The sequence below is a fragment of the Marasmius oreades genome, chromosome 3 (genome assembly GCF_018924745.1).
Source record: "Marasmius oreades isolate 03SP1 chromosome 3, whole genome shotgun sequence".
NCBI lineage: Eukaryota > Fungi > Basidiomycota > Agaricomycetes > Agaricales > Marasmiaceae > Marasmius > Marasmius oreades.
This window is the reverse complement of record NC_057325.1, coordinates 3,123,669-3,149,673: the sequence shown is the minus strand read 5'-3', so window position 1 is coordinate 3,149,673 and position 26,005 is coordinate 3,123,669. Positions and strand designations below refer to the sequence as shown.

Below are 26,005 nucleotides of genomic sequence, written 5' to 3'. Positions count from 1 at the left end.
GTTTCTCATTTTGAAAAAAAAAAAGTTGTATTATCTATATGTACAAATATAGAGGCTGCTATGGCGCGCTGAGCGTGATAAAAAGGACTTTATCCAAGAAATGTAACTAAAACAGCAAGGAACCTAGACTAAGGATTCCAACTTCCCACATCATCTTCATCAAGCTTGGTTTTCTTCCTGGGTCGTCCCCTCCCATTCGTTGGAAGATTAGCCTTCCCCCTTTTTTTCTCCGCGGCTTGTTTCGATTTTGAGCTCGGAGCATCGATCAACGCGTCAACCAGGCCTTCCTCATGTAAACATTTAACGAATTCGCAGAGGAATGGTTCATAGTCGTGTGTGCGCTTGACATGATCTATCTAGAAGGCCAAAGAAAAGGAGTTAATCCTGATCCGGTAGAATGGGGACTTACTAACCTGACAGGTCTTTCCCTTCGTGAGCTCATCCTCCACGACTATCTTGGCGCTCAAACACTCCTTGACCGCTCTTTCATACATCTTGGTCAGCTCTTGCGGGTCGGTTTCTCGGAGAATATTCATATCTGCTGTGAGTCTTCGACCCGCAAAGGATGATGTGAAGATCTTCTGGTGGTTGGCTGAGGCGGACGAAAGGGGGTTTGATAGTACACAGGCATCTTCAGCTGAATGCAAGAGCGCCTGATCTACCTGTTCAAGAAACCGTCCGGTATCCGGCTAATTCGTAGTAGTAAAGCACCGACCTTTGATCTCCAATCCGTATCAATGTCTCCTAGCCGCCTCTCAACCGCTCTTCTCTCCCTCTTCCAAAACTCCCATTCATCACTGGCGTTTTCATATAGCCCATCTACGACAGCTAACAAACTGAACCTCCCCCCACCTTCATCTCCATATTTGGCCATCTTCATTCTCAGAGCAGGGCGCACGATATCCATCCAATTGACGGAGGTCGGGGAAGAAGATGAAGTGGACGGGAGTTCACCAACTTCCAACGGACCAGACTTGAAGCCGTCTAGCTCCCAAACTTTCCCGTATGCAGGGACGTAACCGATGAAGTGGTAAGCTTCATCTTCAGTTTCCTCTTCTTCTTTCTTCTTTTTGGATTGTTTTGGGGGAGATCCCTTGGTGATAGTTGGTTTCGTATTTCGTTTAGCTTTAGGTTGGCTGGGTTTGGACGAGGTGGATTTGAGTGATTTCCTCTGTGTCGAGAGGCTGGTAAGAGCAAGTGTATTTTGCGCCCCGCGTAGATCGGCTGGCCTAAACCATCAGAATGAGTGCGATCGGGGAAGAAGGTTTGCATACACTCACCTTGCCAATGAATTATGAGCTTTTCGTATTAGATGTGAACTGGACACTGCCAGTCCTTTCATCTGTTCCAGGTAAGACTCATCAGAACATGGACAAAGGAATAGCAACTCACAATCCCCGACATATCCTTCGTTTCCTCCCTAAAAGACACCAATTCTTCCCCCACATCGACCTTATCTCTATCACAGTTGAATAACACGTTTAATATCGCATGAGACGCGCAAGCATCATCACTAAGTTGGTTGGCAAACCACACTTGTTCAATGAGGTCATTCTGGAAGTCGTCGCTGGTCTTTGGCCTATGGTCTTGCGAATCCTTGTCCTTCTTCCAGCGAAAGCAGAAAATGAGTCCATGAGGGTTAAGGTGGTCCACGGCCCATGGTTCGATATCGTAGAGTTCGATAAATTCGATGTTGTTTATACCGAGGTGGCGAGAGAGAGAGGTGAATACACCTAGATGCTAAAGGTTTAGAAGTTTCAAAGGCAACGTACAGAGACTCACCTGGATCGGATTCGACTACTGCAAAAGGCCCACCGACTAGGTCGAGAGGTTCGGCCATGTTGTGTTACGAGGACAACATGTAATGGCCGGCAACTGGTGGGCCTCGCCGCGTTCACTTGAGCTCGCTGTTCGTCTCGATGGACGCTAGGAGTCAAATCTCAACTTACTTTACCTCTCTGATGCAAACGCTGTTACTCACAATGAGAATGAGCTCCAGAAAGAAAAATCATAACGACGAGATAGGTTAGCTGGGAGAGCGGGAGTCTAGCCAATGAAGACATGGTGAGTTTCGAAGCTCAAGCTCCACGAATCGCATTCCACAGACAACCAAGGTTGGATAATAGTTAGTTTTCGAAATATACATACCGGCAGATGGAGCAGTGAGAGTTTGGAGGCGGGAGAATTATAGTGCTTCGACAGACAAGCAGATAACCCTGGTCGAACCCTAACAGGTTCAATCACCACAACGCTTCATAGCTCTTAGCCATATTCTCCAAGTGCATCGTCATATCAATCTACCCTCCGGAATCGTGTGAACACATAAACTCGAAAAGTACTTACACGAAGGGTGGAAGCGTCATTCTAAGAAAAGTGGATACATTCAGAAAGCGATATTCTAACTGGTTGACCAACGTCCGCGCCGTGCCATTTCGTACAAATGGTCTCTGTCTCCTGATTCATCAACTAAAGCACGTAGTTTTCCGCCGTCCATCTTCAGCAATTCTTGAGGGTTGTCATACTCAGCCTGTCTCAAAAGTGGTCAGTCTTATTTGTAGGTGGAGAGAAGAATAGGCTTACAATCGAACCCTCATCCAGAACCATCTGGGAACAAGATGGGTTAGCATGAGCCCGCCGTCATCTCAAATTCAACGCACGATTTTGTCAGCATCCATTATGGTCTGCAGTCGATGAGCGACGGTGATCAAGGTCACATCCTGGCCCAATTCTCGACGAAGAGACGATTGAATAATGGAATCCGTCTTGTAGTCTGTGATTGACTTCTGATCAGAAGGCGTCGAATGTGTTACTATTAAGAGGGATTACCGATAGCGGAAGTTGCTAGGACAAGTTCAAGTCGATCGAAAATCTCACCATTACCAAAAAGACCAACTCACCTTCGTCCAGAATGAATAACTTGCTCCCCCTAACTATAGCTCGTGCTAAGGCGAGAATCTGACGCTGCCCGACAGATAAATTATTGCCACCGCTTGAAATGGAACTATCTAGGTTAATACGGTCCTGGTGCCCTTCATTCTGTAGAGAGAAGAGCCCAGAAGCACGTAACGCATCATTAAGAGTGGCGTCGTCAAATTGACTGAAAGGATCTAGATTTTCTCGAACAGTACCACTGATGAGTTCGGGCTAAACAAATGGTGAGAGGAGATGAGGACCTGAGAATAAATAACGAGCACCATTTGGGGAATGATAGTAATATTCGAGCGAAGATCCTGTAAATTCAATTTGGACGTTAGAAGCCCATCGTAGTAGACATCGCCTTCAGTTAGAATGCATCGCAAAAGGGAAAGCATTAGTGAACTCTGGGACAGTCTATGAGTGAATTCGTTCGCGGACAGACATGACGATCCATACTTTTCCCGATCCGGTGCGACCCACTACAAAAGGTCAGTAAGCCAAGTGTTTCAATCAATAAGTTACCACTCAAGTACTCGCCGACACCAATCCGTTCCCCAGACTTTACAGAGAAAGAGATATCCTTGAGCACCTTGGGACCATCCGAAGAGTATCTTGCTGCAAGTTTCTCCACGCGTAATTCTCCGCTCGAGGGCCAGTAAGCGGGTGGTGTACCTTCGGTAACAGACTTGGGCTCTTGTTCTATGTTGATGTAACCGTTTATTCGCTCAAGACTGGCTATTCGTCAATCAATCGATGCATGACTTAGAAACCAATGTCTCACCTGTTGCCTGTTACAAAATGTCAATACAGAGGACCGCTGTCAAAGCCGGGCACTTACCCCGAATTTCAAACATGTTCACGAATCGAATCCACCACAGAATCATCCCACTGAACGAAACTAGAGTACCCGCTTGAGTGGCGTGTCATGAATAACTTAGCAAACGCCTCACCAGCCATATTTAGGGAATAACCTGTGTTTGAAGGGTTCTGTTGTCCAACATAAACGAGGTAAACAGCCAGGGAAGCGGAAAATATATTGCCGATTGCGTCGATCCGGATATCGATCCAACGATTGAGGTTGTAAAACGTGCGAGCGGGCCTTGAGTAATAATTAATGCGTGAACGAGACTCCTTCTTGAAGCCTTCTTCGACGCCATATGCACGGATCGAGGCTAATCAGCCAGAAATTAGTGACTATACGTATCGTGTGTAGGAAAACATACTGAGCCCAGCTATGGCTGACCCAAAGCTACAAAGCAGAACGGTCAGCTTGCTAAAGGTATGAGTTAACAAGAAGACATACTGTCCCAAAACAGGTGCTTTGGCATTGGCCATCTCACGTTTTACAGCCATTTGGGACCGAATGTAGATTTGGCCGCACCATACTCCTAAAACTGCCACAAGCACTGCTGGCCCCAGGAATGCAGGTGTAAACACTACGACGGCAAGGAATCTCAGGAGCATGGCGCTTGTCATGGCAATAAGCACGGAGAACATTTGACCGATGCTATCGTCAACTGGACAACATGAGAGTTAAAGAGCGGTCCATATGGGAGGAACATGGTGTCAACCCACTATCTCTTATATCCTGTGTACAACGAGTGATGACTCGCGAAGTGGGGGTCCTATCAAGCCATCTATGAATAGCGTGAGAAGAGTGAACTCAGCGAAGCAGAGGGGCTAACCTCATCGTCGTGCCTAGTATAGACTCAACGAGCTGTTTGTGAATCACTCGCGACGCTCTCAATGCTCCGTTGAGATACGTGAAGAAGACGAACACGTAGGCTATGATAACGAACAGTAGCATAGTGCCTGCACGTCGATGTTTCATTAGTCACTGGTCGCAAGTAGCAATGAACGGTATACCATAGACACTAAGGTGACTGGAAAGATCATGTAAATACTCGCCGACTGTGAGGATTGTATCAACACTCACTAGACCGGATCCACCTCCTCGGGAGGATGCTCATTGTACTGTTCTGCCCAATACCCCAGATACCAAATTTGAACGGTCTCGATCAAGTCTGCGATTAAGAAAGATCCGATAAAGGTGACGTAGAAAAGTAACCACCGCCGACCACCAAGACTCGATAACCACAGTTTCACTACCAGCAATTAAGCAAAGTCTCGAATCGCACATATGTATGACTTACGTGCTGGCCAGCCGAGATGACCGAGTTCAACTTCCTCGGCAAGAATCAATTTTCCATCCGACTTCACAGGGCCATCAAGAACGGGGTCAACCACTTCATTTCCTTTGTGCTCAATTTCTTCGTCAATTTTGACTTCATCTATAAGTTTCTTGTCCTTTGCCAACGCGTCTGTTATAGACCCTTGGCTGGCAATACGACCATCGTTCAGAGAGATAACATAGTCGGCCAAAGGTTGAACCATGGCCACATTGTGCGTCTGAAAAGAATTTATCAATTAGAGTCCAGAATTGAGGTCTTGTACGAACCACGAGGATCATCGTCCGCCCTTTCACCAAGTCGCTCTCGAAGCATTTCTCGACAATCCATTTCGAGGTATGAACACTAAGAGAGCTGTGAATAATAGGAACAACGAGCAATCGAACATATACTGACTCCAGCGCTGCCAAGACATCATCGAGAAGAAGAATCTCTGCACGGGAATAGATCGCTCTCGCAAGGGTCACTCGGGCTTTCTGTCCCCCACTCAGCGTAACACCTTTTTCTCCAACCTCTGTCATGTCACCAGCACCGAACAACCTCAAATCTCGCTCCAGGCAGCACTGGTACAAAACCTTCTTATATCGCTCTTCATCGAACGGAGTGCCGAAAACAATGTTGTCCTTGATAGTGGCATTTAGAACCCACGATTCTTGCGCTGCGTATGCGACGCCGCCTTCCCTCGGAAGATTATACCACGAATCAGGACTGTTGGGTATAAAGTGCATCTCCGAGAGAAGAGCCATTAGAAGCGACGTCTTACCACACCCCGTGGGCCCAATAACCATGTTTATGCATCCTCTCCTGAAAAGGAGCTCTCCATCAATGTGGAGGATAAACCGGCGTTTATCGGGCGTCTCTGAGCCTGATAGAGACCATGAGAAAGTCGCATTTCTGAATCCGATCTCTTCGTTGCGTTCTTCAGAGGAGACAATTCTGCGATTCGGGTCATTGGAGTGGGATGCTTGATTTGCGTAGGAATCTAACAATTCCGACTTTAAGGATGTGAGAAGCAAAGTTGATTGACCAAAGAACGAGCACGTACGTCGTATAAAAAGTTCGTGATACGATCTAAAGAAACCTTGGCGGTCATCGACTGGTTGAGCGTGTAGAGAAGGTTGGAGAGTTGACTTGAATAGAATCGGATTAATCCCCTTGCTCAAGCGTTAACGGCCGTGACTCACCTTTGGAACTTGTCGAAGACCACCATGCTACTGAAGACCTTAGAAGCATCGAGTTGCTGCTTCATGATAACAGTCTAAAGAAGGATTAGAGAATCATGCCATTCATTTCGACTGCATTGGGACTGACACTATGATGGCACGAGTGTCAGTTGATCTAAAGCCGGAAGTATCTGGAGAAAAACTCACTAGGTGGCATATGTTGCAATCATTGTGGACATGGGAATGACATAGCTGATAGAATGTCAGTACACCGACGATCCATATCAGAGAAAAGATAGCGACTTTATGATCATGGTAGCCATGTTTAAAAGTCTCAACCTCCAAATCCAGAACATCTCCTTGTCCCTCTTCTCTGATATCCGGTCGTTCATCTTCTGCTCCCAACCGAACATCTTTACCATCCGTATGACATTCATAACTGTAATGAATAATGAGATCACTGGTTACACGGTAATGGAACGGACCTCGAACGCACTTTCCGTAACAGCCTGGACACGGGCATCCGTTTGCTTCATCCGATTCACCTGAACTTTTCGGACCAAGCTGGCAAGTACCCCGGGAATCGGCAACGACAAGAAGATAACACCCAATCCCACGAAAGCACTTTGCATGGCATCATGTCAAAAATTGTTTACGCGTTATCCAAGCACAGTGAAAACTCACCTCCATCCCAGAACAAAATACAGAAACATCACGCACAGTACCAGCTGAATTGGTGTGTATACCAACAATCGAATGAAATCCTTCGTGTCCAGAATCGTTTGTAGATCAGTGCTAGCAAGATTGATAATTTTGCCTATCATATTGCTATTGCCGGACTCTGATATGGGTCTCGTCAACGGAGGTAACCCAATGTTAACTGACGGTTTGGCTGCGTCAGAATGGGCAGTTTTTGATTTTGCACGGTTTAACGAGCTTGTGGTATCGACCAGTGTATCTTCTCGTGCGTGAGACGTCGATGCTTCTGCCGCAGTTGCTGTGGTGTCTGTGCCCGATCTAACACTACCGTCATCTCCAGAAATATTATCATCGTCTGAAGGAACGAGAGTCGATTCTCTAGAAACGGGGTTTGAAGAATCGCTATCTGTCGTATCCTGTGTAGGAGTCGCCTGACTAGTTTCTCTATCTCCTTCTGATTTGAGACGAATACGCAAAGCGTGTTCGAAGATGACTTGAGTGAGTAAGCTCTCTGCTTGGACTATCATGTGCGTCTAGTTGATGGATTAGATGGTCTCGATCAGTAAACAGGAATTACGCTCACCCCTACAAAGATATACCATTCGAACGCAACGGAGGATATGGTAGGTCCAATGAACATTAATGCTATCCAGAACCATGGCCGCATTGTCGCATCACTACTTCCATATTGCATCTGCTCCAGATAACTACAAGCCATGAGGGCTCGCCGACGGAGTAAAACATTATCATTACTCACTTCAGTAATCCCTTGACTGCGAACGGTGTTGCGAAACCAGTTGTGACTTGAATGATGAGCATGAGCGAGAGAATGAAATGTTCCCATAAGAATACGCGGACGAGAGAGAAAAATAGATGTCTCCGCTTTGGACGAAGAGTGGGATCAAGATGACGGAAGGCTCTTTCACGAAGACCTTCGGCATAATCGTAGTCCGGGAGAGGTGGAAGTTGGTCATAAGGAAGGTGTTCATTCTTTCGTACGGAGAAAATCACAGGATCCATGAAGAAATAGAGAGTGAGTGATAGCAAGGACGCCGTTTGCTCGGGATTGGGAGTTTGTGAGGGGTTCTATGAGACGTTCATCAGCTTGCCACCCGAGAATTTTGAGTGTGAACCAACTTTGGGATTATAGGGAACATAGTGCCTCGGGATTAACAAGGGTATAACGATAGCCGAGATGGAGAGTAAGGCCACTTTTGCCCAGATTCGCCATCCATCTTCAATGTCGAGTGGGGTCTTGTTGAACGTAGCAAGCGGGTATAGGTCCCTGTACGTGTAGACCGCTGAAGTCGCGAGCAATACAACGTTCAAATGTCTAATAACGACTCTACTCCATCGTGGCTTCGCACTAACTGATGTAATTGCCAATAGGACCGTGTAGAGCTAATTGTCTGCAGGTAAGCCTGTGATCTCTCTCGATTGAATAGAAACACACGAAGGTCAAACACATTGCGAACTCGAGCCATTCACGCGTCGTCAACGAATCTGACATCGAACCATTCCCTCTATGTTTCTTGTTCTTTTTCTTCATGATCAGAACGCCAAAATCCTCATGCCCTTCTTCAAAGTCTTGCACAAGAGATGTTATTGCGAGTAGAAGGAGACCCAGTGTGCAGGTAAGTCGCGTGAGATAGAATGTGAAGATAGTCGTTCCACCATGATTTGAAACATGAGCCTTGACTTCTTCAACTAGCCCCTCGGAAGGTTCGTTGATCTCTCGAGTTAAAACCAGTTCTTCATTTCGAGTCGCAACAAATTTCTTGAAGGGTTTCGCGGTGAACACAAGGTGTAGAACAAGCACAAGAGTAGAGCCAAGGGTGACATATAACGGAAAAATTAGCTCCGACGTCCAACTGGTTGTAAAAAATATGTAAGTTGGGATGAACACGAATTATTACATTCGGTACGCACATTGTCTGAGTGAGTTTCGATGGATTGGCCACATTAATTACCAGTTGAAGGTGGCCTTCCATGTTCGGACCAACACCCAAAATTAGTCCGTTGAGGACGATTCGAATGGTGGTGGTGTGAGAACCAGATGATGTTGAATGGATTGTTGATAAATTGCGTGCTGACAGATCCGCTACGCTAGCGTACTACTGACATGTCAGGATGTCTGGCTCCCTGCTTTCTGGCCAGAGAACTGAACAACCCTGACATCCGCACTATTGACCCAGTAGGTTACGGGGTTCTGCTCTTGCCATTATTTTACAGTAATAGCTGAACTTCCAAGACAACTGATGCACGTGACCCGTGTTAATTGTGTTTCTCTCCTCCACATACCCCAACTTAATTCGTTTCACCACTAATACACCCCAGTTTTGCAGGACAATCCCACAGTCTCATCGCGAATTGTCCGGTCATTCAATTATTCATCATCGACGGTGGCTCCGGCCAGTTTTCACGCGCCAGGCTGGACATGGGACACCAGCACATGGTCAGCACAGTCATAACTTTCCGAACTTTTTCTGTGTTGGAGTTATTATAAAATCGCTGCGGGCCGTTTCGTGGCCCGCCACTCTCTCTTCGTATAAATAAAATTGAGGTCGACCAGCAAGTGAGGCCATTCAAGCTAATTCCATGATTCTTGCTCGACTCTTAGCATTTGTCCCACTTTTTACCCTTTCTCTGGCACAAAACCAGGGGTGTACACTCACACCGTCACCGACTGGGGATGATGCTCCCCAATTTCGCGCAGCTGGACATGACTGCTCGGTCGTCACGATATCAAAAGGGACGACACTGAATATCGCAACAAAGCTAGATATGACGGGCTTGTCCAACACTCATATTGTAAGCAATCGCGCGAAGCCAACCTCCCACCCGTGATACAGCCTGACATTTCTTCAGAATCTGCAAGGAACTATTCGTTTCAACCCGAATATAACCTATTGGCTCGCCGTACGTCTTCTAGCAACCGGAGCTGGTCCCTGTTTCCTTCCTAAATTCCCTTGTAAAGAACTCCTTCCAATTCTTCTTCCAAAATCAGTCCACCTTCTGGTTACTTGGTGGCACAAATCTTGTGCTAAACGGAGGCGGAACGATTGACGGTGCCGGCCAGGTAGGAAATTCGGGACTTTTTTCATTTTGACTCGTTTCTAATGCCTATCTCAGGCGTGGTATGATGCCCTGTACGCTCCCAAGTCGGTGATGTGTGGCTTGTATCTGACTATGAAGCGCCAGTGCGCGTAATTCTACTCTTCAGCGTCCGATTACCATGACCATATTCCAAGGTCAAAACGTCGTTGTGGAGAATATCAAGATGATCAACGGACCCAACTGGTTCAACTTGGTGCGCCGTCATTTCCTGTAATGTTTGTCTTCTCCTAATGCCCCACACAAGGTCAACGAGTCGCGCAACGTAACTTACCGTAATATCACGATCAATGCAGCGTCGACTTCAGCTAACGGACCTCATAATACTGACGGATGGGATACATACCGAAGCGACAATGTTGTCATTAAGGACTCTGTCATTAACAACGGGGACGATTGCGTGTCATTCAAACCGAGTGAGCTCGATTCAAGGGTATTAAAGGTACTATCTAACGGAGGCTTGACCCAATGTTCCGCAGATACAACCAACACTATTGTCTCGAACCTGGACTGCACCGGCTCTCAGTAAGATCATCACGGCCCTCTGCTTAGGAACTTCTGACTGATACCTTCCTTCCCAGCGGTATCTCTGTCGGGTGAGCGTCACAGTACTTTCGTCTCCTACCAACCATTCTCACCCACATCTCTCCATTTTAGATCTCTCGGCCAATACCAAGACATGTTCGATATTGTCGAGAATGTCACGGTGTTGTAAGTTGCCAAGTATCACAACTTTTACCTCTCATTACTAACCCTTGTTATCGTAGCAACGTCAAATTGACTAATGCTCAAAATGGTGCCCGAATCAAAGCATGGGCAGGTGCCAATGTAGGAAGTGGTATTGTCAAGAATATCACGTACACCAATATAACGGTCAATAATGTGGACAATCCGGTCACCATTGATCAGGTCGGCGTTCTTTGTCAAACCAGGGTGACAAGTAGCTTACACCCCTTTGCGGTGATAGTGTTATATGACCGACCAGGCTGCCTGTTCAGCCAATCCGTCAAATACGTTCTTGCAAGATATATTTTTCAACGGGTGGGCATAAAAGTTGCACCTATTAGTCTTCCTTTCAGTGTTTTGATACGTTACGACGTATAGGATTACTGGTACAGGCTCGGGATCTACGGTCGCCACCCTCAAATGTTCCCCGGACGGCAGATGCAACAATATCAATGTCAATGGTTTAAAACTGAGGTGATTGTGCAGCGTGCTTCTGGTTTCACTTTCTCACGATGACTTTCTACAGTCCCAAAAACGGCGGAACTCCTCAATTCGTATGTCAAAACGTCGTTTTGAATGGAAACTCTGCGGGCTTGTTCCCAAAATGTACGACGACATAGACAAAGCAAAATAGCATTGAACTTATCGGTTGATACCTCTTAACGTACACGAATACGTTGATTATCCTTCTATCTTGAAACAATCGTTACTTCCAGCACCGTTTTTATTTTCTACCAGGCCAACGATTTCAAGTTCTGTTCAAACATAAAGGTATAGACCAGCATCCCTTCTCAGCGGCACCTTAGCGTACCGTGTAGGCGATGGAGATACCTACCAGGAGCCTATCGATGATAGCCTCGGAACCTCAGGGAAGGCAACTGGATATACACGATTTGGGCTGTCAATTTCGTTCGGGGTTTTTTGAGCTTCACGTTCACAAAGATTCGCGTACACCGCGGGAGTCACGTTCGCATCATGGCACTTCCATCGCCAGATGAAACCACACCCAAAGGTTCTGTTATGTAAATCTCTTCCACTACGTTCGACTTCAAATGACTCCAGCTCAATCCTGAACTTGTTGCCAATTCGGTCGCGCCGTCAGAGGACCCCGCACTACCTGACCTCGAAAGGGCCGCTTTCGACAGGCCACTGAGTCTCTCTTAAGCGGGGCCACACGAAGCCGTCCTTGTCGACCGACATCGCCAGCCTCTTGGTCCGCTTTGACGACTGTCATCTCTTCTCACCCAGAACTAGAACTATCGGAACGTGTAACTCACATCATGCAGAATGCCGCGGCATGCAGCTACTGAAGACAGCCTGGATATCGCGATACCATCTAGTCGTTGCATGACAGCGTCGCGGAAGGCTTCAACTTTCGCTAGCCGAGGAAGCGGGAAGGCAAGTTGCAGATGCATTAGGTGATTATTCAGGACCGTCGGGCAGGTGGTTTGGACGGCCAACCTCTCCGAAGCCAGTCCGCATCGCCGTTCGCCTTCGGAAACCTAGCACTTGCACTTCCCCCAGCCACTCTCATCAATAACAATAACAAAAAACCAAGGCAATCACGACAACCTAAGCAGCCTAAAAACAAATGATGAAATCTCCACCTCCAGTCATACGATGCCTAAGTTGTGGACAGACGGATGTACATGGGCGGACGTAGGTTTATTTTTTTTTGTTCTTCCAAGCGTGAGCTTACCTTTGTATGTGTGGCACATAACAGGCTTCTGTCGCCCCTGTGTGGAAGGAGGACGGGCAAACGCTGAGATTCCTCAGGCGCCTTTGATGAGATCTGGGATGGCACAGTCCTTGAAGCTTTCACCCTTCCCGAATTCACCAAACGCATCCAGCAGTTGGCAGTAATGAAAACAATCGCAGAGTGTTCAAGGAAGCCGCCTTCCACCACCAGTGTCGGTGGTGATGGTGGGACTAGGACTACGACTGATGTTGATATGACCGATGGTGGAACTGCTCCAGGAGGAAGCTTATAGGGACGCCTTTATTTCTGTTCGGGTTTCATTCCAGACGCAAGGACTGGTCTAGCGTGAATTAGTGTATGCGTGTCTCGGTTTGTCATAGTGACTAGCGTTGACCTAGTGGCATCACAAAAAACCGGGGAATAGTATATGTCACTACACGTGTTGTCATCATGTGCCAGGATGCCGACACTAGATACTGGAATATCCTTCATTATCTTTTGCTCGCCAGATTACCAGATTAATATACGTCTGTATCATCTGATTAGCATTGATACTCCAAATTGTCAATTCTTGAATGATCTCCATCAAGAAATATGCGGAGCTCATTCCCTGCCGGATTTCTGACATCATTATCATGGCCTGTATAACTCCGCCGTAATTTCCTTGTTTGGTTATCATTAGGGTAACAAGGTATCTGTGAGACATATTGGTGGATGATCATCTTGGAATCAGATAATATTTATTACCATCACCTGTAGAGTAGTAGATAGGTTCTGTACATAGTAGGTAGGGCATGCGCGTGTGTGTAACGCAATCAAAATTGTTAACACCTGGTGCAATCCCAGCCAAGAAGAAATTAGTGCGAAGTAAGAGCTTGTACATATAATTGCCTTGATGAGTACCTAAGTTAAAATAGAATGTAATAGCATGTTAAATATATAGATTGTATACAGAAATACAACTGAAAAAACAGTACGAAATGCCTGATTGTAGAACTGGGATTAGTCCGGTAATCCCATATGCCGAGATTCGCCATATACGGAAGTAATTTTTTAGTAACGTGACTCCCTTATGATAAACCTATATAATCTGCATAATTTCTTATCTACATTATAACTTGTCACCTTAGTTACAGCGGCGGACAATGGGTGGTCGTGATTATGGTGTACCCCCGCCGTTATACTCCAGGATACTCCAGGATACTCCACCTTATCATCTGACAGGGATGTTATCCCGGTTACAGGGCATGATATCACAGACACGTGAATATCTTCGAGTATCCGAATCCCCGTTTTTTTGTGATTAGTATGCGTGCGCTAAACGTACCCAGTACATATCTTAGCGATTTGAGATTCGTTGAACAACCTATGCAGCGGTTGCTCCTTCGGCCCTCGAGGTTGAAATTTCCTATTCCAGGGTTTCGAAGTTACACTGCAATTGTACGGTTTCCATCGGAAGGAGTACCCTCTGTAAGGCATGCAGTGAGCTTGATACACTGTCGTCGATTACTTGGATATCGCTGCCCTTTTTATTACCTTGAAGGTGCAGCATTTTTTTGTGTCTGTGGGGAACTCTTGATGGGGGGTAGACCTCATCTGTAGAAAATTTGACGGTTTTCAAATATATCGCATACTGATCTCTAACAGGTTTGATCCCTCCAGACACACGCCCTTGAGATATAATGTACAGAACTGTTATAGCCACAATCTGCATTCAAGGAAAGAGATCAGGATACATAGGTCGAATTAGAAAACATGCCTAGAGATAAAATGTAAGATAGATAACGAATAAATCAGCCTCCTCCATGTTCTTCTTGCGCTTCGATGCACGCATCCAATAAGCAGGCGTAATTGTCCGAGGGGGTGGCCTGACTCAGCCTACCCCTCACGGAGTCAAGAAGGGATCGTCCACTGTAGGCAACGGTAAAAACATTCAAAGATAGCAAAAATGAAAGACCACGTACTCCAGATTCCCATATGCCACTTTGACTTCACATTCCAAAGTCCTAATAGTGGCAGGCCAATGAGCGTACGTCTCGCTACTGAACACGAACGACAATATGGCCTTCCCTTTGACGGCAGGGAATAGAACTTCTGCATGGGCTTTGAATCCCAAGTGCTCCTGAATCGCCTCGATTTCAACTGGATACTTCACCGACAAGTGAAGTAACTGCCCACGAATTTGTGCACAGGATGACCAGTAGTCGGTAAGTGTTTGCACGATAAGTCGAGTAGACACTGTGTCGCTCGCGCTCTGAAGCGAGAGGCTATGGACAATTTGTTTGGCTCCGACGAGTAAAATACTACTCAATCGAGGGAAGTCGTCCTTGACCTTTGTTCGCGCGTCATATGTTCTCGTGATATCCACCTTGTCGACGAGTGGTATGTGGTTGCTGCAAGGTATCGTAACGCGAAAACGCTCAGCATACACATACTCGAAAAGTCTGGAGTCGACTTTACAAATCCTGAACATGTGCAGGCTTTCGAGCGCTTCGAGTTCAGCTGAAGCCCGATTGAGCAAAAGATAGCGTCGTTGGAGATTGTGGGAACGTACCTTTCAGACGTAGAACCTCCGAATGCGTACTATTCTTCTGGATGTTCATATACCTGTCTGCTTTTGCTATTGCGGCGAGAGTCTCTTCTTTCTGGGATTCCAGTTCTTCAAGACGACCTTGTACCCACTGCAACTGGTCGTTGTTTTCCTTGAGATCATTCTTCAAAGAGTCGAGCTCAAGGCTGTAAAATGATTTAAGAGGATAGTTAGACGAACACTCGACTTGTCAATTTGCGTACCTCTGTTCTGCAATCGAAGCCTTCAACTCGTTAAGATATCCTTGATCGCATTGTTCGATCTCGGAAATTTCCTGCTGTTCTTCCTCCAGTTCACGCATGATCTCGTCATACTCCTCCTGCAAAGCAGGGACGATTCCGTCAGCCTGAGCCTTGAGTTTCTCAAGGGCTTTTGCATCCTTTTAAAGTCGGTCAATGGAAGCGCCATAAACACTCAGGAAGCTCACATTTTCCAAATTGGTGAAAACCTCCTGTGCTGTAACGCGTAGGCTCTCGACCCATTGGAGCTTCCATTGGATCCAGTCTGACTTGGCTAACAGCCTTGTGTTCGTTTTGATGAGATTCAATTGGTGCTATTGAAGGTATGTAAACACGTAGTACAAGAGGCAAAAAAAGTCGCCTTACGCGAAGTTCTGCCTGTCCTTCTTCATCGGATCGAGCATACTCGATAAACAGCTCAGGCGTCATCTGTGCAGCTTCTGTTTCCGCTTCCTTGAAATTCCACTTGCTCTTCTCCAACCAACCCTCAAGGTCTCTCGCAACACGAGAGTACAGCACAAGCCTGGGTACATCAACACCCATTGCCACGGCATATTCTGCGAGGGGGACTTCCGTAAATGGCCTTGGATTGCGACGCAGCTCAGGATGGATAGATTTCCGTGGTACGGTGATCTCGTCCATGAATTTAATGTCGGTCATCTCGAAGAACCGTTCAATGGATATGGGCGGCTTATGAAGCTCAAAATTAAGTACCAATAGAGCACACCGAGTGGAACACTTACAATATCTTCCTCAACATAACCTTCTTGAGGAACTTCCTCCCTCCAATGCTCGGTCGCTCGTAAGCCACCTTCTTGTGGACTCTCCCTTTCTTCGTCACCGAATCCATCGTCCTCTAACAAAGTAGAGAGATCCAATACTTGTGTTGTCGTAGGCTCCTGTTCCAAGGCCATTGCGACATCTTCTGGAGGTTCGTGTGGGTCAGCAAGCGACTCCTGGGCAGGCGTAACAGTTATCTCAGGAGGCTTAGCGGCTCTCTCTTTCCCTTTACTATTGGGGAAACCACCTGCCTGAGTAACCGTATCCTTGTCGAACCTTTTCCATGCATCAGAGGGCCCTGATCCCACGCTAGCCCTTCCAAGTCCTATCCCAGCTTTTGGTTTCTTCGGAGATGTTCGATTGACCGTAGAAGAGATATCCTCGGCCGATGCAGTTGCTCCGAGACCTATACCTAGGCTCTTCCGCCTAGCCAGGTATCCAGAGGGACGTCTGATCGAGGAAACTGGCTTCTGTGTTAAGGAAGCAGTGGCACCCTGTAGAGTCTGTGACGCGATAGGTGATTGAAATGCAGCTTTTTTACTGGGGGAGAGAGGCCGAGGTTGCTCGGCGGAAAAGCTCGCAGAGCCTTGTTGGGGGGAGGTAGAAACAGAAAACCTCCATTTGGTAGCGAGAGCTTGACGTTTTGCTGGACTCGGTGGTGTGGAACCAACGTCGTGAGGGCGTTTTTCTGGTTTGTTAATCTGCTGGGTGGATGATGACAAAGACTTTCTGGGAACGGGTTTGGTAACTGGGGGTGCAAAGGCAGCAGAGAAGCCTTTGGCCGTTAGCTTAGCCGGTGATTTGGGAGTAAAAGTGGATTTTTTAGGTGACCCGGGTCTGGTAGAAGGCGCAGTGGACGGTTGCTCGGTGGGGCGGGAAAATACTGTGGGTGGTGGGATATTGGATTCAAGGGGTGGATCTGTTCGATCTACAGGCTCTGGTTCTAGAGGATCGGAAGATGGTGGCACAACTGCACTTGGTCGAGGAGTAGAGGTAGCCGCGATTCCGGTTATGTTTCCATAGATCTCGGAGTCCTCATCCATGGCGGAATCCAAGTACGCCATATCGGAGTACGCTATACTTTCTCTCCTTCCCATATCACCAAAACTAAATCTTCCCAGCACTTTACTAACGTTGATAGTTTCATCTCCATCTTCAAAACCGGTATTGAAACTCCCATCGGATATGGAATCGTCTTCAATATGCTTCGACTTAACCGGACTGTCAACCTCCATATCCTCCATACTGTTATCAGAGGATGGAGCTTGGGCGGCGCCCGAGTGAGTCGCCTGTACTAATGCAACCCAAGCTTCGTTGTGCTGAGGTGGACGCAGGGCTTGATTGAGAGGAACAGTGAATTCCATTCCAGATTGGTCGCTTTCGCTGTTAATGGACCGCTCCGAGGCAAAAGATTGAGAAGTATCATCTGATCTTGAGGGATCATCCGAGGAGGGTTCGCCCAGTGGATTCGAGGACAGTTGGGTCAGTGGCGCACGAACGTGAGCTGATAGCGATCGCTTTCGAAAGACATTCCCATGAACTCGAGTGACGTCCATGTCATCGTCGTCAAAATCCATTTCTTCATCCATCAGAGCAGATTCGGCTTCCGGGTCCTGTAATAAGGCTCCTGCATTAGCGGATGTGAGGTCCATATCACTTTCGGCAACGGAAAACCGAATCGACTTTCTGTTGCGACCCGAGGCAGCAGGATAAGCATTCTCATCGTTCACCAAGGCTGGTTTCTGCGGAGAGCTGGAGGCGGGGTCATCCGAAGATTGCGCTTCCCCTGAAGAGTCGGCTGGTTCAAACGTGCTTGAGCCAGGCTTGGAACCAGTAAACAATCGGACACGTGCTGTGGAGGAGAAACTGACACGACGGGCCGCAAGCGATTGTCGACTCGGTTGGGACGAGGAGTTATCTTGATTCGTCAGATCCATGGACTGCGTTGCGTTACGATCGTCATGATTCTGTGATTCGCTCGACTTTCGCCTCACACCCTTCAGGATACCTTTCACGGGTCCCTGTAGATAAATGTCATGTTAGGTAAGAAAGAGTTCCATCGTTTCACGCACCAGAGATAACCGTGACCTAGATAAAGGACTGATGATCTTACCTGGAGCAATGCTATGTGCCCTACGTTTCCTTCTGATGTCGGTGGGTCTGAGACTTGAGCTTGAGGATTGGGTTGGGACTGCAATCGACTTGCGCCTGCTCAGTTTATCCTTGCTAACAACCATTCAACAAATCACAAGAAAGAAAGAAGAGGGTATAGATATGTAAGGGAAATAGTTGGGCGGGCTTCAAAGGCGTCGAGAAGGAGCAGGGGCGTGACAACTATTACCCGTGACAATCGCGGTCAGTCGCGGTTCAAACAAACGCGACACGATCAGGTGACTAATCGGCTACGTACTATTACTAATACCAACCTTCCCGAAGCCAGTCCGCATCGCCGTTCGTCTTCGGAAACCTGGCCTCGTCCTAGTCAACTTTACAAAGGGCTTGCCTGGGTGGACCGGATATTATGGCCCTCCACCTCTCTCAGGATGGTCCATTCCTAGGCCGACGCCGCAACGGGGACTTTACCATTATCATTGAACATCCAGCGAACGACCACCACTCCATCACATGCCGACGACGAACGTCACCACAGGAAGCCGCCAGTCCAAGAAAATACTCACAGGATCTCAGAGTCCAGGTCGAGGCTGCGAAGCTTTCGTACAAGGCCCAGAAAGAGTGGTACAGAGCTGATAGAGAAGAGAGACGGAGGGAGATGGAAGAAAGAAAGGCGGCTAATTGAGCAATACGTTGGTCGCGGGGATACGTACGTTATTTTCATTGTACTCTAATCTGTGATCATTTTAGGTCCCAGGAGCAAATCCACGCTGCAGACATCCCTGCGACTAACCATCCGTCCGTTCCACCCTCGCCACGGCGAGAACGCTACCACATCCAGATCCAGCTCGGATGCCAAATAACGGTCATGGACGATAGCCATCGTTTGAAGTCGCCTGTGGCTCCTCATCGTAGCAGTACTCTTCGCCAGACTTCGGACAGGCAAAGTGGGAGGGTGTCTGATCAACAAGCTGATCATGTCGAGCGTTCGTTAAGGAGAATTATCAAGAAACTTGGTGATGTAACATCATCCTTAATAGCTCGTCTCATTGGATCATTGGATTACTGAACGACACTTTAGATGCGTTTCACCCGGGCACATCTTGATCTGCCATCGAGGGTTACAACTCTCCTGCCGCCTGATATCACTACCATGACAGCAGGCAAAGAGGAAGACATTGCGACAACACCAATTCTTTGTTGTCTTCGTGGGTATTATAAATTTTCTCCAACGGAATGTAAGCATAGCAATTTCTATTTCGGACACCTTACTGGTTTGTTCAGGTCTTCTTGGTTATATTGTTGTCTACTTATGTTCTGTGTTACGTGTAGAATAAATATGGAATGTCTACTTATACAGATGCAGACCATTGGCAACACCGCGGACTGTCCCCTGATTTTGAGCCATTCAATTATCGTATACCATGACCTGCTAGAATTCTCTTGATATTATACAGATATTACTGAGAAACCAACTGAATTACAAACACATTATCGCCCCCACTCCAACCCAAGACTGCCAACAGCTCAGCGCTCAGCGCTTGTCAGCACCAATCGCTACCAACACAAGCCTGCGTTTTTCTCTCAAATTCGTACTTTCCTTCCACCCTTGTCCCTCAGCTGCTTCGTCAAGGGGTTCACCATAGTAGCCATGGAGGTACCCTCGCACCTGATTTTCTCCAAGGTGGTTTACAGCCGATACGGAATTGAGTCGAGGTAAAACAACCTCAACATCCGTTGGTGACAAGCGTTCAGGATACTGGCTCAAAATGAGTGACCAATAGCCATGGACCACATAAAATTGGACATACGAGCCGACTAAATGTCATCGCTTTTCCCCAGTGCCTCCTCCCATCCTTCAATGGAACTTCATACAATTTCCCATCTTCAGCCAGTGTATTGAGCTCCTGTTCATTGTGCAAGACAAAGGGTTGATGAGCAGATTGAGGATGGGCAGGAACATTTAGAAAACAGCCCACCTGCAGTTCTCGAGCATTCATTTCATGGACACTTGTCCATATTTTTCGAGTCTCAACCCGAAGTTCATCAACAGCAGTTTCCAGTCTCTGAGGATGTTTTCAGCTCTGTTGCCCAAATCTCAATACTCTTGATACCAACCTCAATCCGCTCAATAATGTCATTCTTCATGGCTGTTGCCCATGGAGCTGATAGGATGAAGTTTTATCAGAATAGTTTCAGTCATTGTGTGACATTGAAACACATACGCTCTTGATGCCCCTGCCCAGCATGCTCAGCAAACTCATTCACAATCTCCCTTTTCAAGTCCTCATTGTCGTTAAAGCTGAGGACGCGATGCTTATATTTATTGGCTTCGAAAGTTGCCAGTCTGTTGGGGCGATTTTCGTCATCTTGACCAGCGTGTTTGCCTAAATAGTGTTTGAGACCGTCGATGTGCAATAGTATTAGTAGTGGAAACGAAACGCACGGTACCTCTCGAACGTTCGAGTGCTGTAAGAATACGCCAACTGTTCATCATCTTGTTTGATTTTTGAATCCTCATCCAGGATAATTGCTCTCGGAAGAGCTTGGTCGCCGTGATTGCCAATCTGAGAAAGGACAGGAATATGTGGCATGATGGTCGCGGTGGAGGAAAGACAACAAATGCTCGTTGCTCTGCGAGTGCTCTGTCAGTGTATATGCATCTGGCACGTGCACCGCGTTGCACGACGCGATGCGACAAGTACAACTTCAAGCTTCAGGCTCAAGTCGGAAAACATTATGAAAGTCCCAGGCAGTCAAGCTACTTCACGTTTCAAGCTCAAGCCCCAGCACCACATTTTTTTTTTCTCAAGTCAAGTTCTCTCTAGACGCGTAATGAACTGCGAACGAAGTCGTTATACACAGTGACCATGCTCAAGTTCTAGGTCCGGTAGTGGACTGTGAAATTAAATAGAGGGATCTATGGTTGCACTCTTAATCTTTGTTCCCCGGACGGCAGACGCAACGATATCAGTGGCACTGGCTTAAAATGGGGTGATTGTGGGTTTGTCGACTGGTTTCGCTCTCTCATGATCAATTCGTATGTCAACGTCGAGTTGAATGGAAACTCTGCGGGCTTGTTCCCAAAATGTACCATGACATAGACAAAGCAAGATAGCATTGAATTCGCAGTATGAATATCGATTGTATTTACCTCTTAACGTGAGCGAATACGTTGATTGTCCTTCTATGTTGAAGTGATCGTTACTTCCAGCGCCATTCTTATTTTCCACCAGGCCAACCATCTCGAGTTCTGTTCAAACATGGGGGTACAGACCAGCATCTCTTCGCACCTTAGTCATCGCTAAGTGCATATGAGTAATGGCATATCGCGACGGTGAGGAAGATACCTACCAGCTATGATTGCGCTACCAACACCGCTTCCGTCCTCAGCGTGGTGTGTTATGATGTTCCTTAATACAAGTTGAACAATCCGAACGAAAAAGGGATTAGAGAATAAACGATTTTTACCTTCCCTTATCGCCAAAGATGTCGACCAGCCCTTCATGCACTCTGTCGGCAAACCCAGGATATTTCTGAATCAATCATCGTAGTTAGTTAGACTGGGATAACACAAAAGCTGCTCTCACGTTGTAGAGAGACCCATCAGCACCCACGGAACATCCCTCATCCAAGTATCCCATTTTGTCAACGATAGCGGCGATACCACAAGCACTGAGGCGAGCCGCACGTCGACCGATAAGCTTTGCGAGAGCGCGGAAGAACTGGCGTTCCGCCAGTGTTGTTTCCACAGCGAAGAAGTGCGTGAAGATACCAATGATCATCAGAAGTTCATCGGTGGGGTCGCTAACGATGCAATTAGTAAGGAAATGATGAACATGATCCACAAGTACCTCTCCATCAAAGAAAGAAAAGCGGTCTCGAAGACGTAGGGGGTTTCCAGTTTGTAAGTGTTCTGTCCAAGGAAGAGTACACCTTCATCAATAAGCTCGCATATCACTAGCCGGAGAATTTCTCCCAAATATCTCCCTGAGATCAGTTTCTATACAAAGTTCAATCGAGGCAGCCATTTCTATGGAGGGAAGCCTTACCTCGAAGGCCTGTTCGCCCGGTTTGTTCGATGTTTCGTCCACCGTCACATCGTACTTCGTCCTCGGAAGATGCTCGTGTTCAAAGGAGTCGAACGCGCCCTAATGAATCCATCATGAGGATATTGAAATGTCGAAAGGACGGAGCTACACACCCATTCACAATTGATCGCCATTTCATCCTTCTCGTCTATGTTCAGGTCTTTGATCTTCGGGATATCGCGCACCTTCTCCATGTAGGCAGCATTGCACCCCGTGCCAAATATGACGGCAATCTTCGTGTTAGGGTTGACGTAGTGAGATGCAATCAAAGTACCAGTCGTATCGTTAATGAGTGCAGTGAGAGCTACGGGTAATTTCTACGTACATGAGGGGTTTGGCAAAACCGTCAAAAAGTTAGACTGCGAAGGAAAGACGACGTACATATTTCTCGAGAGACTTGCGGAACATTTCAGCGACATCACGACCCTCGGTATTGGTAGCTCCAAAACCCTTCGTCCACCGGATCAACTCTCCGTGGTCGATTGCCTTCTGGAAACAAGGATAGGAAAACTGGAAAAATTTAATGATAAGGATCATATGCCAACGGAAACACTGTAAACTCACTGTGAACCCGAGAGGTAAGGATTCACCGGGCTTCAATGATAGTTCTCCACCATCATCTGTGAAGTTGTTGTCTACGAATGTTTTGAGACATTCGGCGCAGAAATCGAACAACTTTTGACCATCGTCTTGCTTTTGGTCCTCAGTGAGACGATACTTCGTCTGTGTGACTTCGAATTTGCCCTCTCCTTGTACATTTACAAGACAGACGCGGAGGTTCGTTCCGCCTACGTGATGAAAGGTCTCAGTCGGAAGGTCACAAGCGCATGCGGTACTAAACGCACCTAGATCTACGGCCAAATAATCTCCTTTTTCTCTTCCAGTAGGCCATCCAAACACGAAGGTAGGGATCATAGGCTACATGTTACAAACCAAAAGCAGTCAGGACACGGAAAGCACGCGATGAAGGGGGCTAGAGTGCAGAAACATACAACGACTTGCTTAGGCTTTTCCAAGCCCAATTCGAGAGTCTCCTTGAAAGCGTCGACTATCATCCTCATTCTCTGTGGTGTCAACGTGAACCTTAAGAGATGTGAATCAGACCTGTAGTCGATCGCGAGGTAATCGGTACCAACAGACTCTCAAGTCTCCGCAGATGGTCTGCCATAGTCCTGTTATCCAAATCTTAAATTGAGCGATCCTCTACACAAAGGCCATACACACCTCTTCGTTGCATGGGGCAGAATATCTTCATCTTGAGTTCTGGTGTGAACGGCCATTGTATGGCCACTCGGTAGAGTGATACTGCCACTTCCTCGTCGAGATACAGGCATGATGAGGGTTAGAAGATTCCAAAATGAGGGCTAATGAAAGTAGCAAGCTAAGCACTATTTCCCCTTTCGGCATTACCGAGGATAGCCGTGACATTCGGCTCGTGGCCGGTCTTCACCGTGTCCTTTTTCTCTTCCTCATCGCCCACAACAACCGCCGGCGGGTCATGATTGGCCTCAAAGGTACCCTCAATGTAGGGACTCGTGTTTTTCCCACTGGATCCAATCTTCTCAAATCTCGGTACAGGTCATAGATAATTCTGGCGCCCTCATCGTCGAATGTGTCAACGTTCTAAAAAACAAAGTCAATAACGGCTGGGGTTCAGTAGGCGATGAAATCGTCTGTGTTGTTAGAAGCGCGCGTCCGGTATCAGCCGCAACGCAAGCATCGGTCACAGCCATTAAAGTTCGCAAGGGAGACGTCCGTAGAGCTGTAATCGTACGAACGAAAAAACCCGTACGACGACCTGACGGCCGGTTTATTCGTTTCGACGACAACGCGGCTGTCTTGCTCAATAACAAGAGAGAAATGCTTGGAACACGTATTGGTGGTGTAGTTAGTGCAGATCTAAAATTGAGAGGCTGGGCTAAAATTGCTGCAGTCGCTCCGAAGGTGCGCATTGAGACCTGCTTCGCAGATTCATCAGGTTGATTATTGGGGAGCTCAGGCAATTTGACGGCTCTTAGCGACCTGCCTTGAGGGCCCGACATGTCAATAGGCGCTTGTAAAAATGCGACTTGCACACCGTGCTTAGTTACCGTTCAAGCTGATGCCCTAGTCGTTTTCAAAGTATACCCGTATACCTTCCGTTCGAATATAAGGCTCCTACAACATTTGCGTTCATCTTAATCTTCGTTTCATGTTCAGAATCACGCCTCAAATGAAACTATTGTCCCAAACGCTTTTTGCAAAGGCGAGTGCTTTGGTTTCTCGTAAATCCGTCCTGCAAAGACTCTCATATCCTGTCCATCCGTGGGGAGGTGTCTTCCTTTAGTTGCACTTCCTGCCTAAGTATACCATGAGCCACATTGGTAGCAAATTTGGAGAGCTACTGAACACCCTTCTACCTCCCCGCGTGCTACGTTGTTGTCAACCTGTTGGTGTATATCATCGCACCTCGATCTATGCAGATGCGGAAATGAAGAGGCACTCCTTACCGGTGCTAGTTGGGTACTTTCAACTCCCTCATTCTTCAGCAGCTCCTAATGACCAAACCTAGTTCTTGCGGCTATTCAAGTTTGACTTGAGTTGCGAATCAAAAGTCGACGAACCTCAAGGCCCCTTTGTGTTCTCAGTCCTTCGACCTCCGATTTTACTTCTTCGAACAAGCAGTTCCTGCTCTTAAAACTGCGCAGCACTCCCATGAGCGTGGGCTTTGGTGGAAACTTTTGTAGTGAACATGTGTTCTGCTGACCTTGGAATATTCACGCATTGCACGTCAAGGTTCCGAACGCGCTACCTCTAACAAACAAAGCGAAAAGATCTGCAGCAGTTAATTTCAATCAGCCTCGGTCAGTTGAACGACACGATATCTGGTTTCTCCTCACTGGATCTTCCTACAGCCTTCATTCAGCTCACATACAGAGTCTTGCTTGAGCACTGCACACTATCGCCCCTCCCCATATTTTACTTTCACACTGTCCCTTCTGTCACTACTCGCAGGCAAGTTCCCATGGCTTATCCCACCCAAAGAGAAACTTGTGAAGTCGATTGGCCGGAATAACAACCAATTCTTTTTTTCCCAGGGGCGTGTAATGATCTTCTTGTGTGATGACCGAAAAATTTTTGAAGTATAATTGACTAATGGCATTGAAGTCTTTTCAACACGGGGAAGGTAATAGTTTGACCAATCCTCCTAGCAGACTCCTTGACCGATCATACTCAAGATCCAGAAGGCCTTTCTCACTACCGTCGCTTCCTCGGACTAACCGCAGGATGTAAATCGTGGCCATGCGTCTCTTTGAGGTGGGCCGTTTCGTTCAACGGACCGACGACGTGTTTTACTCAAGCTTAAATGATACCAGCTGATCCTGAGCACGGAAAATTTGAAGGGCACTGAGCGAGAGCGTTATTAATAATCCTGAAGGCTTGAGTGCGGCGCGAGCTTTACCCTCAAACTTGTAGCAATCTTAATCTCACGCCGTTCATTTGCTGTCCTTGAGCGTTTACTATCAAAGGTTGTGAGTCGCTTTCTAATAAATTTAAATTCTGAATGGCTGTGACATTTCTTTCGGCAGGCGCTGCTCTGGGCCAATGAAGGAGTCGGTGGGTCGATGGACGCGAACACGAATTCACGGTGTTATTCCTAGCACAATATTTCAAGCCTTTGAATTCACATCAGCGACCGCTGACGAC

The 26,005-nt window shown here is 47.1% G+C and overlaps 9 protein-coding genes across 10 annotated transcripts; 3 read left to right on the top strand and 6 right to left on the bottom strand.

Moving 5' to 3' along the window:
• Window positions 1–23: 23 nt before the first annotated feature.
• E1B28_006370 (uncharacterized protein) lies at window positions 24–2,234 on the bottom strand. Its single transcript, XM_043151025.1, has 7 exons — window positions 1,982–2,234; window positions 1,783–1,926; window positions 1,393–1,733; window positions 1,281–1,342; window positions 716–1,229; window positions 414–662; window positions 24–356 (listed from the first exon to the last, which is right to left on the bottom strand). Exons 2-7 carry the CDS (start codon window positions 1,838–1,840, stop codon window positions 129–131), a joined length of 1,452 nt encoding a protein of 483 aa, XP_043012118.1. The 5' UTR covers window positions 1,841–1,926; window positions 1,982–2,234; the 3' UTR covers window positions 24–128.
• A 164-nt stretch (window positions 2,235–2,398) lies between these two features.
• E1B28_006369 (uncharacterized protein) lies at window positions 2,399–6,354 on the bottom strand (the record flags this gene model as incomplete). The annotated part of the gene is made up of 22 exons (XM_043151024.1): window positions 2,399–2,527; window positions 2,581–2,604; window positions 2,658–2,770; window positions 2,827–2,841; window positions 2,898–3,144; window positions 3,195–3,320; window positions 3,373–3,395; window positions 3,454–3,647; window positions 3,698–3,704; window positions 3,755–3,814; window positions 3,867–4,088; window positions 4,140–4,165; window positions 4,220–4,433; window positions 4,492–4,553; window positions 4,602–4,728; window positions 4,783–4,799; window positions 4,853–5,021; window positions 5,070–5,325; window positions 5,375–5,450; window positions 5,502–6,100; window positions 6,151–6,235; window positions 6,290–6,354. 22 exons carry the CDS (start codon window positions 6,352–6,354, stop codon window positions 2,399–2,401), a joined length of 2,856 nt encoding a protein of 951 aa, XP_043012117.1.
• A 20-nt stretch (window positions 6,355–6,374) lies between these two features.
• Window positions 6,375–8,958, bottom strand: E1B28_006368 (uncharacterized protein; the record flags this gene model as incomplete). The annotated part of the gene is made up of 10 exons (XM_043151023.1): window positions 6,375–6,417; window positions 6,476–6,520; window positions 6,572–6,707; window positions 6,765–6,892; window positions 6,953–7,500; window positions 7,551–7,674; window positions 7,725–8,053; window positions 8,105–8,368; window positions 8,421–8,838; window positions 8,897–8,958. The coding sequence occupies 10 exons, from the start codon at window positions 8,956–8,958 to the stop codon at window positions 6,375–6,377; spliced, it is 2,097 nt and encodes a 698-aa protein (XP_043012116.1).
• Window positions 8,959–9,055: 97 nt separating this feature from the next.
• On the top strand, window positions 9,056–11,542 carry E1B28_006367 (uncharacterized protein). 2 transcript variants are annotated; one of them, XM_043151022.1, is made up of 15 exons: window positions 9,056–9,161; window positions 9,219–9,247; window positions 9,305–9,778; window positions 9,836–9,886; window positions 9,945–10,046; window positions 10,100–10,116; window positions 10,169–10,277; window positions 10,329–10,497; window positions 10,561–10,606; window positions 10,663–10,677; window positions 10,739–10,792; window positions 10,849–10,990; window positions 11,049–11,122; window positions 11,186–11,281; window positions 11,334–11,524. In XM_043151022.1, the coding sequence occupies exons 3-15, from the start codon at window positions 9,566–9,568 to the stop codon at window positions 11,425–11,427; spliced, it is 1,182 nt and encodes a 393-aa protein (XP_043012115.1). In that variant the 5' UTR covers window positions 9,056–9,161; window positions 9,219–9,247; window positions 9,305–9,565; the 3' UTR covers window positions 11,428–11,524. The 2 variants fall into 2 exon arrangements, with proteins under 2 accessions (XP_043012115.1, XP_043012114.1); XM_043151021.1 differs by having other exon boundaries at window positions 9,094–9,161; window positions 9,219–9,542; window positions 9,629–9,778; window positions 11,334–11,542.
• Window positions 11,543–14,178: 2,636 nt separating this feature from the next.
• E1B28_006366 (uncharacterized protein) lies at window positions 14,179–18,546 on the bottom strand. Its single transcript, XM_043151020.1, has 8 exons — window positions 18,188–18,546; window positions 16,079–18,136; window positions 15,702–16,025; window positions 15,524–15,649; window positions 15,300–15,475; window positions 15,061–15,242; window positions 14,471–15,008; window positions 14,179–14,417 (listed from the first exon to the last, which is right to left on the bottom strand). The coding sequence occupies exons 1-8, from the start codon at window positions 18,350–18,352 to the stop codon at window positions 14,300–14,302; spliced, it is 3,687 nt and encodes a 1,228-aa protein (XP_043012113.1). The 5' UTR covers window positions 18,353–18,546; the 3' UTR covers window positions 14,179–14,299.
• Window positions 18,547–19,095: 549 nt separating this feature from the next.
• E1B28_006365 (uncharacterized protein) lies at window positions 19,096–19,564 on the top strand (the record flags this gene model as incomplete). The annotated part of the gene is made up of 3 exons (XM_043151019.1): window positions 19,096–19,248; window positions 19,309–19,501; window positions 19,560–19,564. The coding sequence occupies 3 exons, from the start codon at window positions 19,096–19,098 to the stop codon at window positions 19,562–19,564; spliced, it is 351 nt and encodes a 116-aa protein (XP_043012112.1).
• Window positions 19,565–19,655: 91 nt separating this feature from the next.
• E1B28_006364 (uncharacterized protein) lies at window positions 19,656–20,933 on the bottom strand. Its single transcript, XM_043151018.1, has 6 exons — window positions 20,674–20,933; window positions 20,453–20,614; window positions 20,346–20,392; window positions 20,207–20,293; window positions 20,039–20,134; window positions 19,656–19,986 (listed from the first exon to the last, which is right to left on the bottom strand). The coding sequence occupies exons 1-6, from the start codon at window positions 20,819–20,821 to the stop codon at window positions 19,762–19,764; spliced, it is 765 nt and encodes a 254-aa protein (XP_043012111.1). The 5' UTR covers window positions 20,822–20,933; the 3' UTR covers window positions 19,656–19,761.
• A 365-nt stretch (window positions 20,934–21,298) lies between these two features.
• Window positions 21,299–23,712, bottom strand: E1B28_006363 (uncharacterized protein). The gene is made up of 13 exons (XM_043151017.1): window positions 23,543–23,712; window positions 23,455–23,490; window positions 23,311–23,401; window positions 23,164–23,236; window positions 22,883–23,106; window positions 22,700–22,828; window positions 22,432–22,635; window positions 22,280–22,378; window positions 22,082–22,230; window positions 21,818–22,034; window positions 21,699–21,763; window positions 21,582–21,640; window positions 21,299–21,531 (listed from the first exon to the last, which is right to left on the bottom strand). Exons 1-13 carry the CDS (start codon window positions 23,650–23,652, stop codon window positions 21,485–21,487), a joined length of 1,503 nt encoding a protein of 500 aa, XP_043012110.1. The 5' UTR covers window positions 23,653–23,712; the 3' UTR covers window positions 21,299–21,484.
• Window positions 23,676–25,021, top strand: E1B28_006362 (uncharacterized protein; the record flags this gene model as incomplete). Its single annotated transcript, XM_043151016.1, has 4 exons — window positions 23,676–23,843; window positions 23,897–24,262; window positions 24,318–24,815; window positions 24,870–25,021. The coding sequence occupies 3 exons, from the start codon at window positions 23,676–23,678 to the stop codon at window positions 24,324–24,326; spliced, it is 543 nt and encodes a 180-aa protein (XP_043012109.1). The 3' UTR covers window positions 24,327–24,815; window positions 24,870–25,021.
• Window positions 25,022–26,005: the final 984 nt, after the last annotated feature.